The sequence below is a fragment of the Scyliorhinus canicula genome, chromosome 2 (assembly GCF_902713615.1).
Source record: "Scyliorhinus canicula chromosome 2, sScyCan1.1, whole genome shotgun sequence".
NCBI lineage: Eukaryota > Metazoa > Chordata > Chondrichthyes > Carcharhiniformes > Scyliorhinidae > Scyliorhinus > Scyliorhinus canicula.
In genome coordinates this window covers 149,894,967-149,913,577 of record NC_052147.1, presented here as the reverse complement: position 1 = coordinate 149,913,577, position 18,611 = coordinate 149,894,967, and the positions used below count along the sequence as shown (strand labels likewise).

The following is an 18,611-nucleotide window of genomic DNA, read 5'->3' as shown; positions in this document are numbered from 1 at the left end:
GACCCTGTACTCCATCCCCCCCCCCCCCCTCCCCTGCAAACCCCTTAACGCTCGAAGCGCCATTGCCAATGGCTTTGTTGTCAAGGCAAAAAGCAACGGGGAGAGTGGGCATCCTTGTCTCACTCATGCCACAATGCACCCGAAATACCCCAAACTCACCTGCTTCGTCTTTACACTTGCTGTCGGTGCCTGATACAACAATCAGACTCAATCCACAAACCCCTGCCGGAACCTGAACCGCCCTAGTACCTCCCATAAATATTCCCATTCTACCCGATCAAAGTCTTTCTCTGCATCCATAGCAACCACCACCTCCACATTTCATCCCTCCAAGGGCATCAACAGTCCTCAATCCGCGAGGCCAAGATCTTTGCCAGCAACTTGGCGTCTACATTCAGCAGTGAAATTGGATGGTAGGATGTTAATTGGAAAAAATGAATTGGGTAGGTTAAATTTATTTTTAAAAATGATAATGACTGAATCCTATCCCAGCAATCAGCAGACAATTTGAACCCAGTGACTATTCAGCTGTTTACAGGGATAGACAAGGGTTCATGCCAACACGGATTTGCTCTTCCCCAGCTCCCATACTCCTGGTTTGAGACAGCAGCCAATCAAATTTAAAAATTGCCTCTGATCATTCCTCTGCACCCAGATCTTTGGAGGTCAAAACAGAACCTCCAAATCTGACTGCAGTGTCTATGAATAATCCAGGAGAAATCACGGACCACAATGTTGTTGCTCGTTATACTTCATAGATTTGCAAAAGAGAGAACATGTAAAATATATTTATTTGCAATGTATTTTAGAAACATCACGGACATGGAAGAAGCAGTGAAACTCTTGGATTCTCACTACACAAAGAGCGTTTAGTACCTACGAATAGCCACGGTCAGAGCTTCTGATGAGCTGGCACAGGGGCAGATCACCTCAGGGCGTAAACCACGAGACTGAAAAACGTTCACAAATGCATCACAAGATGATATTGACCCTGTAACAAAACAAGATGTTTGGTCAGGAAACCTTTTATTTTGGTGAGGAAACGCATTAGTGTTCAGCAAACAATAGCTCACCATTTGATCAAGGAATCTTTTTTTAATATAAATTTAGAGTACCCAATTATTTTTTTTTCCGAATTAAGGGGCAATTTAGCGTGGCCAATCCACCTAAACTGCACATCATTGGGTTGTGGGTGTGAAACCCATGCAGACACGGGGAGAATGTGCAAACTCCACACGGACAGTGACACAGGGCCGGGATTTGAAACCGGGTCCTCAGCTCCGTAGGCAGCTGTGCTAACCACTGAGCTATGTGCCTTCCCCTGATCAAGGAATCTTGATCATTTAACTAGGATGCCTCCTCAATTCACAATAGTGTGTCTCAAATCAGACTTTCCAAAAACCAGAGTTGTTGAGAACCGGATATTTTTAAGACTGTACCATGCATCACTTTTAATTGAGTAGAATTTTTAAAAATCATTTACCTGAGTAATTTGGCTTGACACTGCATTGGCTCTGTGTGCCACCTCAATAGCTATCCCCTTCTCCACTTGCACACTGTAGGTCTAACCCCATGCTCAGAGTGACCCTCGACCTCACCCAATCCAGTTTGGTCTGAACCACCCGACCAGAAATCTTGAAAGATGTGAAATCCGGAGATTTGAGGTGGTGTGGGTGCTCTATGGGAAGCCTGCCCTTGCCAACGTTATGGCACTTAAATGACCACAATAACCATTTAAGGTTTTTTGCCCCACCAGCTTCAATTTGTAGATTGGTGGGGGAAAAACAGCTCAGAGGGGAGTGGGAACAAAAATGACCAGGACTCCTGCTACTTTCCTTCACTCTGGCTCCCCGCACTAGTTTCCAGGCATGTTGCCGCAGTGCCTCCTCCGGCCATTGTAGCGCTGCATCTGGAGGGGCCGCAGAGCTGCTGGCTAATTACACTGGTTGGCAGCTCTCCCAGGCGGGTCCTGCCACCCAACTGAATATCGAAGCCCAGCCTTCTGCCAATCAACGCTCGCTAGACCGTGAAACGGCAGCGACCCATTGGAGTTGCTGCTCTCCGGATGGTGGGGACGGCCATCCTAAAAATTCACCATGAGAAGGGGGAGGGTAAGCCCAAGGGAACAAGATCCATAGCCACTTCAGTGCATAATCTAGCAGTCAGTAACAAATTGCTCTGGTAGGGGCTTAGGAGCAAACTGCCTACCTCTCTCATGTGAACTAATGCAATAGATTAGAAATCTAGAGAAGCAACTTAAACATACACACAGATTTTTCCTCACCTCACAACTTCTATGAATAAGAATAATTGGTGCTGCATAACGATATTGAAACAGAAGGTCGAGTCAAACTAAATTCAGTTTTTACTTCTGGCCTATTCCTTCTCTGTAATTTAGTTCATTGCCACTAGGTGCCAGCATCAGACACAGTCAGTCAATGCTGCATTGCAAGTTTGCAAAATGCTCTTCATTCTCGGAGCTAGTTTTTCCATTTCACTTGCATTCTGTTCAGCTGTCGAATGCTGCTGGCAAGTGCTGAATGCCTTCTCGTTCCTCATCCGAGGAAGCGTGGTTAGGAAGCATTTGTAGTAAAATCAAGGGCACACATCAGCCAGCCGCCCACCCAATATTTCCTCAACTACGTATTGCTTTATTGGGTGTGGCAAAAAGGTAAACGTGCTAATACTTAAAGTTAACCTTCTTTGGGGCAGCACAGTGGTGCAGTGGTTAGCACTGTTGCCTCATGGCGCCGAGGAGCTGAGTTCAATCCTGGCCCGGGGTCACTGTCCGTGTGGAGTTTGCACATTCTCCCCGTATCTGCGTGGGTCTCACCCCACAACACAAAAAGATGTGCAGGGTAGGTGGCTTGGTCATGCTAAATTGCCCCTTAATTGGGGAAGAAAGAATTGGGGACTCTAAATTTATTAAAAAAAGATCAAAATAAAAGTAACAGAATGGAATTCGAACCAACGACAATTAAACACGAATTTAGAAATGTAACAATGACTAATGATGTCGCAGTGCTTACTCATGACATCAACAATGGATTTAAATAAGAAGATGCATAATAATAACACTCTATAACAGAGGGTAAAACTAGCTTGTAGGCTGCATGCCAAGCATGTGTTTTGTGAAAAATATGCTCTCCGTAGATTCAGAAAGATCCACAAAGGATTTCTGTCTCAGACTGGTAAAAGTGTGCCATTGAAAATTTCTGAATTTATTCGTAATTTGGTGATATGGTCTCCAAAAAAAATTTTTTTTAATTATTTTTTTAAAAACTTTGCTGTATGCAGCGTTTCAAGAAGCGAAATGGAGGCTCCCCTTGAATTGCACCAATATTTGTAGGAGTCCTCCAGGAGTGTGCTCGTAGTGTTTGAAAGGGTTCTGTTGCACAGTATACCAATATTTGTTGGGCATAGCAGCCTCTGTAGACAAAGGTGATCAACATTTGTCAGGATCCAACTTGCACTGCTTTTTACAGCTTCCATTTATTGAGATTTACTGGTAATAGCTCAACTCAGAACACTACGGCAGATGTTCAATTCAATTAAAAAAATCTGAAATTCAAAGTCGAATGATGACCAGGAAACCATGTCATAACCGGTTGTCATAAAACCCATCTGGTTCACTAATGTCTTTCAGGGAAGGAAATCTGCTGGCTTTACCCTGTCTGGCCTACATGTAACTCCAGATCCACACAATGATGCGGTTGACTCTTAATCACACCCACTGAAATGGCCTAGCAAGCCACGCAGGTCAAGGGCAATTAGGGATGGGCAACAAATACTGGCCCAGGCAGCAGCGCCCACATCACAAGAACAAATTAAAAAACAGTGAATCAACAAATTGCTCACATCCTCTGCCCCAAATATTCTTAAATGATGTGCAGGTTTACTGGTTAGTGCTGTGCAGCTGGCAATAACAGTTTTTTTGTCATGTTTCTTTGGTGGAAGCAGTTGATGTTTGCGACTGAAAGGGCTCAGCTTATGGTTGAATCAGGTGTCGAGGTTGTGAACAGAGTGGGGTTCAGCATGCCCAAGGAGAGTGATGAAATTAGTGGTAGGACATAGAACATAGAAAAATACAGCACAGAACAGGCCCTTCGGCCCACGATGTTGTGCCAAACTTTTGTCCTAGATTAAGAACAAATTAATCTACACCCCATCATTCTACCGTAATCCATGTACCTACAGTAGTCCCCCTTTATAACGCGGGTGTTGGGGTCCAAGACAGCCACCCGCGTTGCATCCGAGCCGCGGATATCCACGATGGGGGTTTTAAATAAATTTAAAACCCCCATCGTGGATCTAATTAAAACAAGCACTGCTGCATTTTTAACAACTTAAAAGTTGGATTGGAGGGAGAGAGCAGCGGGCAGTGTCAATTTCAGCGGCCGGCTGATTGTTTCAGTGAGAGAGCAGCTTCCCTCTCCGGATCAAAGTGAGCCGGCCGCTGAAATTGACACTGCCGGCTGCTCTCTCCCTCCAATCAGAAACATTAAAACTTAAAAGTTGGATTGGAGGGAGAGAGCAGCGGGCAGTGTCAATTTCAGCGGCCAGCTGATTGTTTCAGTGAGAGAGCAGCTTCCCTCTCCGGATCAAAGTGAGCCGGCCGCTGAAATTGACACTGCCGGCTGCTCTCTCCCTCCAATCCAACTTTTAAGTTTTAATGTTTCTGATTGGAGGGAGAGAGCAGCCGGCAGTGTCAACTTCAGCGGCCGGCTGATTGTTTCAGTGAGAGAGCAGCTTCCCTCTCCGGATCAAAGTGAGCCGGCCGCTGAAATTGACACTGCCCGCTGCTCTCTCCCTCCAATCCAACTATTAAGTTTTAATGTTTCTGATTGGAGGGAGAGAGCAGCCGGCAGTGTCAATTTCAGCGGCCGGCTCACTTTGATCAGGAGTGGGAAGCTGACAGTTGGGGTCCATAAGCCCCCCCCCCCCCCCCCCCCCCCACCGTATATCGCGAACCGCGGTATTGCGGAGCGCGGTATAACGGGGGACTACTGTATCCGATAGCCGCTTGAAGGTCCCTAATGTTTCCGACTCAACTACTTCCACAGGCAGTGCATTCCATGCCCCCACTACTCTCTGGGTAAAGAACCTACCTCTGACATCCCCCCCCCCCACTTTATATCTTCCACCATTCACCTTCAATTTATGTCCCCTTGTAATGGTTTGTTCCACCCGGGGAAAAGGTCTCTGACTGTCTACTCTATCTATTCCCCTGATCATCTTATAAACCTCTATCAAGTCGCCCCTCATCCTTCTCCATTCTAATGAGAAAAGGCCTAGCACCCTCAACCTTTCCTCGTAAGACCTACTTCTCCATTCCAGGCAACATCCTGGTAAATCTCCTTTGCACCTTTTCCAAAGCTTCCACATCCTTCCTAAAATGAGGCAACCAGAACTGCACACAGTACTCCAAATGTGGCCTTACCAAGGTTTTGTACAGCTGCATCATCACCTCACGGCTCTTAAATTCAATCCCTCTGCTAATGAACGCTAGCACACCATAGGCCTTCTTCACAGCTCTATCCACTTGAGTGGCAACTTTCAAAGATCTATGAACATAGACCCCAAGATCTCTCTGCTCCTCCACATTGCCAAGAAGCCTACCGTTAACCCGGTATTCCGCATTCATATTTGTCCTTCCAAAATGGACAACCTCACACTTTTCAGGGTTAAACTCCATCTGCCACTTCTCAGCCCAGCTCTGCATCCTATCTGTCTCTTTGCAGCCAACAACAGCCCTCCTCACTATCCACAACTCCACCAATCTTCGTATCATCTGCAGACGAGGAAGAAAAGAACGTAAAGTTTTGAACTTTGAAGTGTTTGGGAGCAGACAGTGGGGTCGGGGCAGGGTGGAAAGAGAAGCCGACAGTGAGTAATCTCACTGACCCACACAATATAGGAGGGGTTTCGAAGGAGGAGAATGTGATGGACAATGTCAAAGGCAGAATAGAGTTTCATGGAGGTCAAAGAGGGAGAACCCACCAGTCATAGAATCCTAGAATCCCTGCAATCCAGGAGACCATTCAGTCCATCGAGTCTTCACCGACGCTCCGAAGGACACCCTACCTAGGACCACTCACCCGTAAATCCGTAACTTCACCTAACCTTTGAGTAAAGGAAAAATTTACCATGGCCAATCTTCTTAACCTGCACATCTTTGGTCTGTGGGAGGAAACCCATGTAAACACGGGGAGAAAGTGCAAATTCCACACTGACAGTCACCCAAGGCTGGAATTGAACCCGGGTCCCTGCCGTTGTACGGCAACAGTACTAACCACTATGCCGCCATGCAGTCACAATGGATGCCACTCAACTCTTTGCAAGCAAAAGGTTCTGTAGCTGGTATGTAAACCCAACTGAAATAGGGGCCGGGATTCTCCGAGCCCGTGCCGGGCGCCCGCGTATTGGAAGGGGCTAGTTATGATCACAAGGTCTTGCACATACAAATTAAGAGGAGTAGGCCATTCAGCCCCTCGAGCCTGCTGCACCATTCAATAGTATGGCTGATCTGATTACCACCTCAGTTTCACATTCCACCTAACCCTAATAACGCTCCTTAGTCAAGAATCTTTCCAACCTCTGGCTGAAAAATATTCAGTGGTCCTGCCTCCAACTTGTGATGTTGACAGTAGTGACAGTCAGAGGTGACAAGGCAAACTGCATACTTACATGGATTGGCACCATCTGCTACAATCAGCATTCGCAGTGAGCTGAGACTTACGTCCCTCTGGTCCCGCTGAGCTAAGAGAGACCAATGCATGTCCCGAGATTTCACCACAGCAATGTGAGCTGAAAAACAAAAAAGCAGGATTTACTTTTACACTTGAGGCTCAAGATGTCTTGAAAATCAAACCTACAATTTCAAAATGTAGTGGGCAGCACAGTAGCACAAGTGGATAGCACTGTGGCTTTACAGCGCCAGGGTCCCATGTTCGATTCCCCGCTGGGTCACTGTCTGTGCGGAGTCTGCACGTTCTTCCCGTGTCTGCGTGGGTTTCCTCCGGGTGCTCCGGTTTCCTCCCACAGTCCAAAGACGTGCAGGTTAGGTGGATTGGCCATGCTAAATTGCCCCTTAGTGTCCAAAAAGGTTGGGAGGGGTTATTGGGTTACAGGGATAGGGTGGAAGTGAGGGCTTAAATGGGTCGGTGCAGACTCGATGGGCCGAATGACCTCCTTCTGTACTGTATGTTCTATGCTCTTAAAATGAAGATGCTGCATTAATAGTAAGTGCTATAGGCTACATAACCCGGCTGGCTGTGGTTTCTCAAATAGTGGCATTGATGGGAGGTAATAACTGGGCCACAGACACTTAAAATATACTATTACACAGGGTTTGCCAAATCTCTCACAATATTACAGCAATTCAATTCTGATGAAATTGCAGAGGAAATGCCACTGGGACTCATCACAGTAAAAATCTGCCGGGCCCTATTAGGGGACTGAAGTGTTGCTGGTGCCAGGTGCAAAGTGAGTGGCTGCTGCTTAAATATTCACATTGTGCTCATCGCTTGATCTCTGTGAGTGAAGCAGAACTCTGTTCAACTCAGGTGCATGTTCACTTCTCACCACCAAGTGTATTCTTTGGCAGAACATGCGTCAATCCAGTCTAAAACTAAATCTATATGCCCCGCTGGATGGCCTCAAAACTATGCGGCATAGAAATAACTGGCAAAGCACAACAGGGGAGAAAGTTAAGAGATAAATGGGGCGAGGGTGTGGAGACGATGAAAGAAAACCCATACAATCTGGCAAAATATTTTCATTTAGAATTATAGAATTCCTACAGTGCAGAGAGGCCATTCGGCTCATCGAATCTGGCCCGAACCTCTGAAAGAGCATCGTACCCAGACCATATCCCTGTAATTCCAACTAACCTACACATCCTTGGTTGGACACTAAGGGGCAATTTAGCATGGCCAATCCACCTAACCTGCAGATTTTTGGACTGTGGGAGGAAACCAACGCAGACACTGGGAGAATGTGCAAACTCTACATACACAGTCACCCAAGGCCGGAATTGAACCCAGGCCCCTGGCGCTGTGAGGCAGCAGTGCTAACCACAGTACCGCCTAAATGGGGGCGGGGCGGGGCGGGGAGGGGGGGAGGAGAGGGAGAGGGAGAGAGAGAGAGAGAGAGAGAGAGAGAGAGAGAGAGAGAGAGAGAGAGAGAGAGAGAGAGAGAGAGAGAGAAACATCTTGATCGGCAAGGTGGGATGAGGCTCAGCCGAAGCACAGCCCTATTGGGCCAAACAGTGACCTGCTACTGTATTATAAACCTGAAGAGAAGAAAGTTCATACAAGTTCAAAAAAGTACACAGCGGACAGCAGTGCATGTGATGGGCTTAGTGACCTTCTGCTTGTTCCACGCCTTCTGACGTTGCTATTACCTTACCTTTGTAGGCATAAACTTTCTGTATCCAGGAAAGAGGATTCACCTTCATCAGAGCATAGGGGATGTTGATCACATGCATCCTGTTCATGACACTCTGCCAACAAGATATATAAATTATCGGTTAATTGCGCTGCCAAGACTCAAATTTCACACTCAGTCACTGTCAACCAACTAGTAACCATCATCATTGGGAAGAGAGGTGAGCAGAGGGTTAAGCTGGCTCCAGGGTGACATGCCTGCCAATTGAATCGCTCGTGGCCGGCGTCAATCCCGACCCCGCCGTGTCCCAAATTCTCCACCCCCCGAGATTCGGCGGGGGCGGGAATCGCACCGGTCGGCGGGCCCCCCGCGGCAATTGTCCGGCCCGCAATGGGCCAAAGTCCCGCCGCTGACAGGCCTTTCCCACTGGCATGGATTAAACCACCTACCTGACTGGCGGGATTGGCGGCATGGGCGGGTTCCGGGGGGATCTGACCCCAGGGGGTGCCCTCACGGTGGCCTGGCCCGCGATCGGGGCCCACCAATCAGCGGGCGGGCCTGTGCCATGGGCCACTCTTTTTCTTCCGCCATGGCCTTCACCATGGCGGAGGCGGAAGAGACCCCCTCCCCTGCGCATGCGCTGGTATGATGTCAGCAGTCGCTGACGCTCCAGCGCATGCGCGGACTTACGCCGCCCAGCGAAGTCCTTTCAGCCCTGGCTGGCGTGGCGCCAAAGGCCGTTTACGCCAGCCGGCCGAGTGGGAACCACTCCGGCGCGGGCCTAGCCCCTCAATGTGACGGCTTGGCCCCTAAAGGTGCGGAATTGGGGCAGCCCGACACCGGAGTGGTTCACGCGACTCCGACACGCCGGGACCCCCGCCCCGCCGGGTAGGGGAGAATACCGACCCATGTGGTTGATTGAGCAATCAGATGACAGGTTATCAGGGGTAGGCGGGACTGTGACATTGAGGCTACAATCAGACCAGCCATGATCTTAATGAATGATAGAAGAGGCTCGAAGGGCCGAGTGATCTGTTCCTGTTGCAAATTCTTGTATCTCATTCAAACGTAGAAACACATGAGCCGGCCAGTCTCCACAATGCAAGGATGCAGATAACGACCAACCAGTTTCACAATGCGCATGGACCTTGAATGGGTAGCTACATCACTGGTGGCTTCAAAAAATCCTGGAAGCTAATGAACAACAGATAAAGCAGTACTTTCTGGACAAGAAATGGGATGCAGTTCTGGTAAAACAGTAGAATTCGGAATTGTTCAAATGTACTTTCTGATTAAAGGAGAGAACTGGTTAGGTTTCATAGTGAGACTGCAAATGGACTAACCGGGGTAAGCTGAGAATAGGATGAAACCTAAGCCAAGCAAACAGTGGAGGGCACCAATCAGAATCATGGGCTGGATTCTCTGCTGGTGGGATTCTCCGTTTCGCCAGCAGCGCACCCATGCACAGGGATTTCCTGATGGAGTGGAGCTGCCCACAATGAGAAACCCCATTGGCCGGCCGGCGGGACAAAGAATCCTGCTGCTGGTGGGGGCAGGCCGTACCACAGAGAATCCCGGCCCATGATTTTGACTACCAATATATCAGGGTCACGGGCAGCACGATGGCGCAGTGGGTTAGCCCTGCTGCCTCATGGCGCCGAGGTCCCAGGTTCGATCCCGGCTCTGGGTCACCGTCCATGTGGAGTTTGGCCCCCACAACCCAAACATGTGCAGGCTAGGTGGATTGGGCATGCTAAATTGCCCCTTAATTGGAGAAACAGAATTGGGTACTCTAAATTTATTTTTGAAAATATATCAGGGTCACTAAAATAAAAAAACAGAAAATTCCAGAAATATTCAGGTCTGACAGTATCTGTGGTAGAAGACCTTTTGTTTTAACTTGAGATTTGCAGTATCTGTGGTATTGTGTGTTAGTAAGGATGGAATGATGATTTTAGTTAAAGGACTTCTAATAATGAATAATAAACACTCTGTGCTGTCGGCCAAGTCCTGATACTCTGGAGATGACTGTCTATGAATGCCCCATCAACCATGACGTTCTCTCAAAAACATTTTAAATGTTTGTGAGCAGGTTGTACAATGGGACACCAACTAGCTATTTCAGCAGCTGGTAACTTTCTCCAGGGAAGAGAGATTTGGTCAGATATAACAGGTGATAACAGATCTAACAAATGAACTGCAGAGTGCTTACATGGAGGAAGAAAGTTGCAGTTGGCAGGAAGGTATCGCTGGACCTGCCATGTGGACAGAAAGTGGCCAATCGAATTCAATCGCAGACAAGTGTGAGGAAATCCATTTGGAGAGGGCAAACAATCAATGGATTACACAACAAAAGTTTCCAAAGGCCTGTTGGGGAATAGAGGGAGCTCCACCTAAGATCTGAAGTTTAATGCTAAGGTCAGAAGGCTGCGAAGTACCTAGTGCACAAAATGAGGTGCTGCTCATCAAAGTTCAACTGCATTGCAACAGTATAGGAACCAAATGCCCAAATGGAACAGAAAATCAAAACAGCATGGACCCCGGAACTATACTTGCAGATGGAACAGAATAGCATATACCCAACCTGCATTTGAAATTGCTAATGTGCAGGAGAGCATATCGTGAGCACTGAATATAGCAGATGATAAACTTGGATGGTGATTATTGGAGACCCTGCAGATGCATTGTAAGGTGCCAGGGAGAGAGGAGCTGGATTAGGATTTTAAAATTTTATTTTGAAGTGCCCAATTCTTTTTGTTCCAATTAAGAGGAAATTTAGTGTGGCCAATCCTCCTACCTTGCACATCTTTGGCTTGTGGGGGTGAGACCCACACAAACACAGGGAGGATTAGGACTATTTGAGGACCAGGTTATTATGCTTGAGGAAACAGCCCCTTCAAAATGCTGAAAGAATGGAAGTGTGCGCGGGAGTGGTTGAGTTTTCACGAGCTCCAGCTCAGTTCATGTCTTTTTATCCTTGTGCATGTTACCTTTCTGTCTATTCTTGGTTTAGATAGTTTACACTATGTCCCAAGAATTGTTGGTCGGTGTTTCTGCATGATGGAGCAGAGTTAGAATGTTTAAATCCTCGCTTGTTCGTGTGTCTGGAAGGAGTGGGGGTGGAGCCCTGACTTTAGTGGCGCAGTTGTTTTTGAGCAGACTCCCACCTGGACGGTGTGGTGTGCATCGACGGATGATGGCTGCCATCATCTGGCTGAAGATCTCGGCACTGAGGTATAGGTCGTCAAGGCCCAATTTCAAGAATTGCGGGAGGTTTTTATGCAGGCAGTGGGGGTGCACGAGGAGTTTCTTGCATTTCATTGAGCACCATCTCTGGTATGAGTCCGCCTCCTTATGGTCTGTTAGGGGAGTTGGGGGAGAGAAATGGGGAACAGGAGAGGAGTGCTGCTGAGCCTGATCCCCGGAGTGAGGCCGTGGAAAAGTTCCAGGTTGGGTTTGAGAATTGGGTGCCATGTTTCAGGAATCTCTATCTGGAGGCTGAGCAAATTAAATTTGACGGAGCACATCTAATCCAGTCTTCAAAGCCAAGGGTTGGTGTGGTCGTCTGATCATTGGTACTGTGCTGTCCTGTTTCCGATGTCGCTCACGAGGGGTTGGGGTTGCCAAACCAGTCGAATCATCGCCCCAGCTGGAGCCCAGGTTGTTGACTGCCTGGTGAGTGTAATGGCGTCTCATGCTTCGATTATTAAAATCCTTGCAAGATCCTGAAAGACTGTGCATTGATCCTGATCCTGCCTCATCCTTGTTTCTAGCTTTCTTTGTGCGTCAGTGAAGTTGTCTTTATCCTGAGGACTGCCTTGCATTTCTGCATCTTGGTTATTATCCTAGACTTTGCTCCCTGTTGATCACGTTGTCTGCTTGATGTTGTCAAATTTTTTCCTTTTACAGGGAAGTAAATTACGTGGGTGTGATGGCCTGTACTTGAATTACTACTGTTATTAGTACTGTTCATGATTAACTTGAATTAACAAGTTTACATCATGTTAAGCTGAATGTTGAATGAGGGATTTGTGCACTGCCTTTGTTCAAAATGTATTTGGGCCTTATATTGTGTCCGACAATCCTAGTGGTAGAGGGAGGGGTGCTTTGTGTCGCCTCCCCCCATCCCAGTCCCACTTAGAAGAAAGATGCACGTAGCTGGGGCGGAGTGAGGTGCGGAGGGTTGGTGTTGGTAGGTTTGTTTGTCCTTACTGTGATCAGGAAAGATTCTCCCAGTTCCAGCTAACCAGTTTTGTTCTGTTTTTCTTTACTTTTTTCAGATTTGGATTCAAAACATCCATGCTTTCTTATTTTAAGGTACAGGCAAACTAAATGATATTCAGACGAGGACTGGGTTATATTTGGCTCTTCCTTTGGGTCGAGTCAGTCTTTTCTCCAGATACGAGTCTCCCTCTCTGGCTGTTTTTGTTGCAACTGGGAGCTTCAGTGAAGGCAAGGGTGCCCTGAGTATCCTTTAATGACGGTAGTTTCTGTGATCTGGCTGGGTGTTCCCTCCCTGGGTGTCGTCTTTTCTTCTCCCATATGGGTGAATGTGGTGTTAGGTCTGGTACTGGCTTGGCCTGGTAGGGTGATTAGGGGCCCCTGGCTGTCGGAAGAGGACCAAATTAATCCAGGGCGTCCGCAATGTGGGTGTCTTGACAGCGCTTCTTCCTCGATGCTGGGCTTCCTCATTGGCCAGGACCAATTTATCTGTTGTTTCTTGTTGGGCAAGGGTGGAGTGCTTTCTCCTGATTAGGACTGGGTTGGTGCAACCTCTGTGGGGTTTGAGGGTTGGGACTGCATGGAAGTTTCTGGGATTAGGTTTCTATTTGTGATGGTGCTGGGCTAGGCCAGGCCCGTGCAGTGGTAATTATCCTGCTGTCCGCAAGGAATAGGTTGCCTGTAGCCAGGGCCCAGTGTGGCTGGGTCTGTCACTCAGGTGGGCAATGACTTTAGGACAGATTGAGAGTTGTGCCAAAGAGTTACCCTTTTTTTCGTCTCTCTCCCCCAGGGTAGGAGTGATTTTACAGATAAGTGAATGATGTGAGTGTGATGGTGTGTAGTCCTGATTTCTGAGTTATTAGTCCTGATAGTTCTTGCACTCTCTCTTTATCCTTGCTCTTACTTCTGAGAGACCCCAGAAGTATGGCTTCCATTGTGTCCCTCACTTTACACTTGGTTTTCTCCCGATCTACTTATGGTGATGCTAAGATGACGGGTCTTGGTGCTCTAGTTAATTGAGTGGATCTTTTTGATAAATTGTCTTATGGTAGCTCTAATCCCTCTTTCCCGAGTAGTCCTGGTTGTGGGAGTAGGTTCACTGGTGCTGAGGGGAGGTGGGCTGGGTCTCGCCCCAGGTCCAGCCCTCTCTTCTCTGGGACAGGGTTCCCCCATTCTGGCTGGAATCAGATGATACCCTTCTTAACTTTGGGTCTCATGGCTATCTTGATGTTCTCTTAGGGGATGTGTTGTCGCTTTGCACCCGAGACCCGGTGAATGGGGTTTGGTAGTTTGGGTCTTTGCTCCTTACTCTTTGCTCTTTCCTTAATTTTCTATGGAGACTCTGGGTTTGAGATTTCCTTGGACTGTAATACCCTGTCTTCTCCTTGGAGTCTTCTAGTTATATGATGGTTGTTTGCTCTGTTTTGGGCCTGGAAGGGATTTGGATTGGGTTGGGCTATCAGTGTTATTCCCCCTTAGCTTTGGGATTCTCAAGTTTTTTTATTCGTCTGTTATTTCTCTGTGAAGCTATGGGTATGATGCAGCTCTGTGCTGTTGACTGTATCCAACTTTGGTGCAGACAGATCTAGTCTCCTTGGGGGGGAACACATTGGGTATATTGTCCCCGACTCACCGGGTCATCTTTGATCCTGTGCTTGCAATGACTTCTGTTATGTGCTGTTCCTGTTCTGAATTTATGCCCTGTGGCTTTTTTTTCTCTTTTTTCTTTTGTCATAATGCGATAATTGTTTGAACTTGAAAACTTTATTAAAAATGCATTTTTAAAAAGTGAAGAATGGAGGGATGAACAACAGGCCAAAGTCAAGGGAATGGATAGTTTGGCTTGGGTTTGTCGGCTACAGAGAAAGGGAGTAGAGAGGGGAGTAGAGGCCACGAAGGGATACAAAATTATGTCCAAGAATTTTAAGTTGCCCAATATCAGTCAGCGATGATGAGCTGATGTGTCAGCAGGCTAAGATGTGACCTGCAGAGTATTTACAAACTGGGGTAGCTGCAAGGAAAATAGTAGTTGTCTTGGCAAAAAGGGACAGCACGGTGGTGCAGTGGTTAGCACTGGTGCCTCATGGCACCAAGGATCCAGGTTCGATCCCAGCCCCAGATCACTGTCCATGTGGAGTTTGCACATTCTCCCCATGTCTGCGTGGGTCTCACCCCCACAACCCAAAGAGGTGCAGGCTGGGCTAAATTGCCCCTTAATTGGAAGAAAAATAATTGGGCACTCTAAATTTTTTTTAAATGTCTTGGCAAAAGCACGAATGAGAGTTCTGATGTAACCGAGTTGAGGTGGGTGTTGATACAGCCAATGTTATGAATGTGAAAGGATACAGAGATAGAAAATCAGCTTTGGGAACAAATAGGCCACTGAGATTGCTCACATTCATCTTCAGCTTGAGTCTGACTGAGGAGCTAGATGGAAAGAAAGGCAAGAAAGTGAAGTTTGTGAGAGGGGCCAAGGGCAATGGCTTTAAGCTGGCCAATATTTGGCTTGAGGAAGTTGAGTTCCATTTCAATGACAAGGAATTCCACTGGCAAGCGGAGGCAGCAAGTGGGTTATGAAACAACTGATCAACACAAACCACGGGAGTGAAGTGAATGCGAGCTTAACCAAAACTCCAAGCATGATATGAAAATAAACAGCACACAATATTCATGTTTACAATGTTCCTCCAGACATGTAGAGGCTGCTCAGGCATCTTGCTGCTCACTACAATGGGGTTCATTGAACTCCAAAGGCACACAAACATGTGTGAGGGTAAACATAAACACGCATAATGGAAGTACAAAGTACTGCTGCAAATTATACCTCAAAGTAATGTATAACGCACTATAATTGCAGAATTAATACAGAAAGGGAAAAGTTGCAGCATTTTAACTTTTTCCTGTTGTTCAATCAATAAAATGACAACAGTGATAAATAATGGGAAAAGAATCACTGAAGTGATCAAAGCGGAGGGAAGATTACATGGTTTTATCATTTTTATGCCATGATGATAAGATTATGAAAGAGGAAATAATGCATTGGTTTCTCACTCATAGAGGTAACTAAAATTGAATATTTAATCTCACCTGAAAATAGGTATTAGCTGGCAACATTGTGCTTAAACACACCAGGGAGAAATCCAAATCAATCACAGTGGGAAGGACCAACTGCTACTTGAGCAGCAGCTGACTGCTGTGAATCAACATTCTGCCAATCTATCACTTGTGGTATAAGAAACAGCACAGGACGAAGCTGGGCCGTAACACAGCAGAAAGAGACAAGAGTCTGAGAGACTTTTTTCTTTGGGGGGGATAAAGGCAAACTGCAAATGATGTTAGAACAAAATGAAAGGCAGACATATAGTGCCTTTCACAGATACCCACCACCTTAACGTGCTTTCCAGCCAATACTTTTGGGAGTACAGCCACTGTTCTAAGTGCAGGAAACGTGGCAGTTCATTTGTGCTGGGAAAACTCCCCACAAACAGCAGTGTGATAATGAGCAGGTAATCTGCTTTTCTGTGATGTTGATTGAGGTGGACATATTAGCCCAGCCACCAGTGAGAACTCCTCCTTTACTTCCGGCTGAACAGGCGGATGGGGCATTATATCATTATTTTTTTTTGGTCAGTAAGGGCAATTTATCACGGCCAATCCACCTAACCTGCACGTCTTTGGACTGTGGGAGGAAACCGGAGCACCCGGAGGAAACCCACACAGAGAACGTGCAGACTCTGCACAGACAGTGACCCAGTGCGGATTCGAACCTGGGACCCTGGCGCTGTGAAGCCACAGTGCTATTCACTTGTGCTACCGTACTGCCCTGGGGCATTAACACCACATCCAAAAGATGGCACCTCCTGTCAGTGCAACGCACCCAGAGTGCGGCACTGGACTGCCACCCTTGAATTTCATGCTCAAGCCTGGAGTGGGATTGAACCCAGAACAGTGTGTTTTAGAAGCACGAGCGCTACCAACTGAGCCCTGGCTGAAACACTCGATGCCTGAATGTGAAGTCTATAAATAAACTTCCTTAGAGCACCCATCACTTGTAGTGGGCACGTTGGGTCTAAAATGATCTGTCCACTATATGCATTGGGTAGTTAATACAAATCTTATGTTGTCGTGAGGGGATCTGAAGTAGCAGCTTTAATTGCAAACTGCTGCCAATGAACTCTTGACAAAAAAGGATTTAGATCAGGAAGTGGCTAACATTTTTGAAGATAACTGGATATGTGAAATTCTCTATCAGCAACTAATTTTTAAAATCTCAGAGGCTTGAAAGCTGACCCTGTTCACCCATTGGCCAAATGACATGTTCATAATTACTTCAAAGTCATTCAGTATTGACAGCACTTGATGATTAATTATTACAGCTAGCTACTGTATACCTTACGTTGCAAACGACTCAGTGAACTCCTTTGTCTGCCCAAAATAGACAACACGGTAAATGGTGACTTGGTCATTGACAATAAAATTAACGGTAAATGATTTATATTAATTGTCAGACTTAAATGTGGGTGGTTGCAATGGTGGGTGCGATAATGGCAACTCCCATTTGATTCCTCTCAATTTTCTCCAAGAATGCATGTGATAAGATCAATTAATCCAATTTGCAGTGAAATCTTAAAATGACAGTTTGCTACAGGAAGCAATGCAGATACTATATACCTTAGGTATCTAAGCTTATTCTGTGAACACATGTCGCCAGGTTCATTAACAGTGTCTGGCTTTGCTCCTCGGAGACAAACCTGGAAATGACACTTACGGTTAAAATACCATGCCACAGGCCTGCATCTCTTTTGAAGTCCAAAACATTTGTTAATGTCTCTCCTGCAATACAAATTTAGAATATAAGTTACATCACAGCTCAAACGTCCTTGATGCAGCTGTTCTTAGGAATGTTACTGTTATCTATTTCATAGCACTTGCAAACAAACGTCTTACAATCTTCTGAGCACTATTAGGGCACTACTGTAATGTCCCATATGCACAAATCAATTACATTCTAAAGTCTCTGGTGTCAAATAAACTCTCCTTTGAAAGCTCGGTATGGCAACTGCTCGGCCCAAGACCGTAAGAAACTATGGAGTCGCGAACACTGACCAGTCCATCACGCAAACCCGCCTCCCATCCACTGAATCTGACTGCACCCCGTGCTGCCTTGGGAAAGTGGGCAGCATAATCAATGACCCTCCCACCCGGGTTGTTCGCTCTTCCAACTTCTTGCATCGGGCAGGAGATAGAAAAGTCTGAGAACACGCACTAACAGGTTCAAACCACTTTCTTCCCCGCTATTACCAGACTCCGAAATGACCCTCTTATGGACTGATCTAATCTCTTCACACATCTTCTCTACTGAGTAGCATTATACTCCGTATGCTTCACCCAATGTCTATGTCTAAGTATTTACATTGTATGTTTATTGTATGTCCTATATTTTTTTCATGCATGGAACGATCTACCTGGACTTTACGCAGAACAATACTTGTCACTGTACCTCAGTGCATGTGACAATAAAACTAAATCACAAGTAAGTCCCGAGGTCCCAGGTTCGATCCTGGCTCTGGGTCACTGTCCGTGTGGAATTGCACATTCTCCCCATGTCCGTGTGGGTTTCACCCCCACAACACAAAAGATGTGCAGGCTCAGTGGATTGGCCACGCTAAATTGCCCCTTAATTGGAATTTTTTTTTTTTAAGTTTCCAAAACAATAAAAATCTAAAGTAAGTCTCCCAATCCCAGACATGATGAATCAGAAAGAGAGCTGGAGGAGTTTCCGGTGGTCCTGGGGAAGATTCCTGACCTGGACTTCCACTGGTTGATCATGGGGGAGGGGATTTTTACACGGTTATTGAGTCGGGTTTGGACTGGCTGAGCCTGAGGCCCGTGAAGGTGGAGCACGGGGGGGGGGGGGGCACGGCAGCCTAGCTGTGGGAGGCACTCAAGGCGGTCAGTGGGACGTTTATCTCAATTCGGGTGCATAGGGAGAAGATGGAACG

General features: G+C 46.7%; 1 protein-coding gene across 3 annotated transcripts in view; it reads right to left on the bottom strand.

The window, feature by feature from the left end:
• The window catches only part of LOC119959312 (disco-interacting protein 2 homolog A-like), a 304,446-nt gene that overhangs the window by 64,780 nt on the left and 221,055 nt on the right, over window positions 1–18,611 (bottom strand). For all 3 annotated transcript variants that reach the window (XM_038787623.1, XM_038787632.1, XM_038787638.1), the window contains exons 14-17: window positions 17,378–17,442; window positions 8,410–8,503; window positions 6,688–6,807; window positions 877–991 (exon numbers count right to left, since the gene is read on the bottom strand). In XM_038787623.1, coding sequence (XP_038643551.1) covers window positions 877–991; window positions 6,688–6,807; window positions 8,410–8,503; window positions 17,378–17,442 — 394 coding nt within the window. The remainder of the gene's footprint in view (window positions 1–876; window positions 992–6,687; window positions 6,808–8,409; window positions 8,504–17,377; window positions 17,443–18,611) is intronic.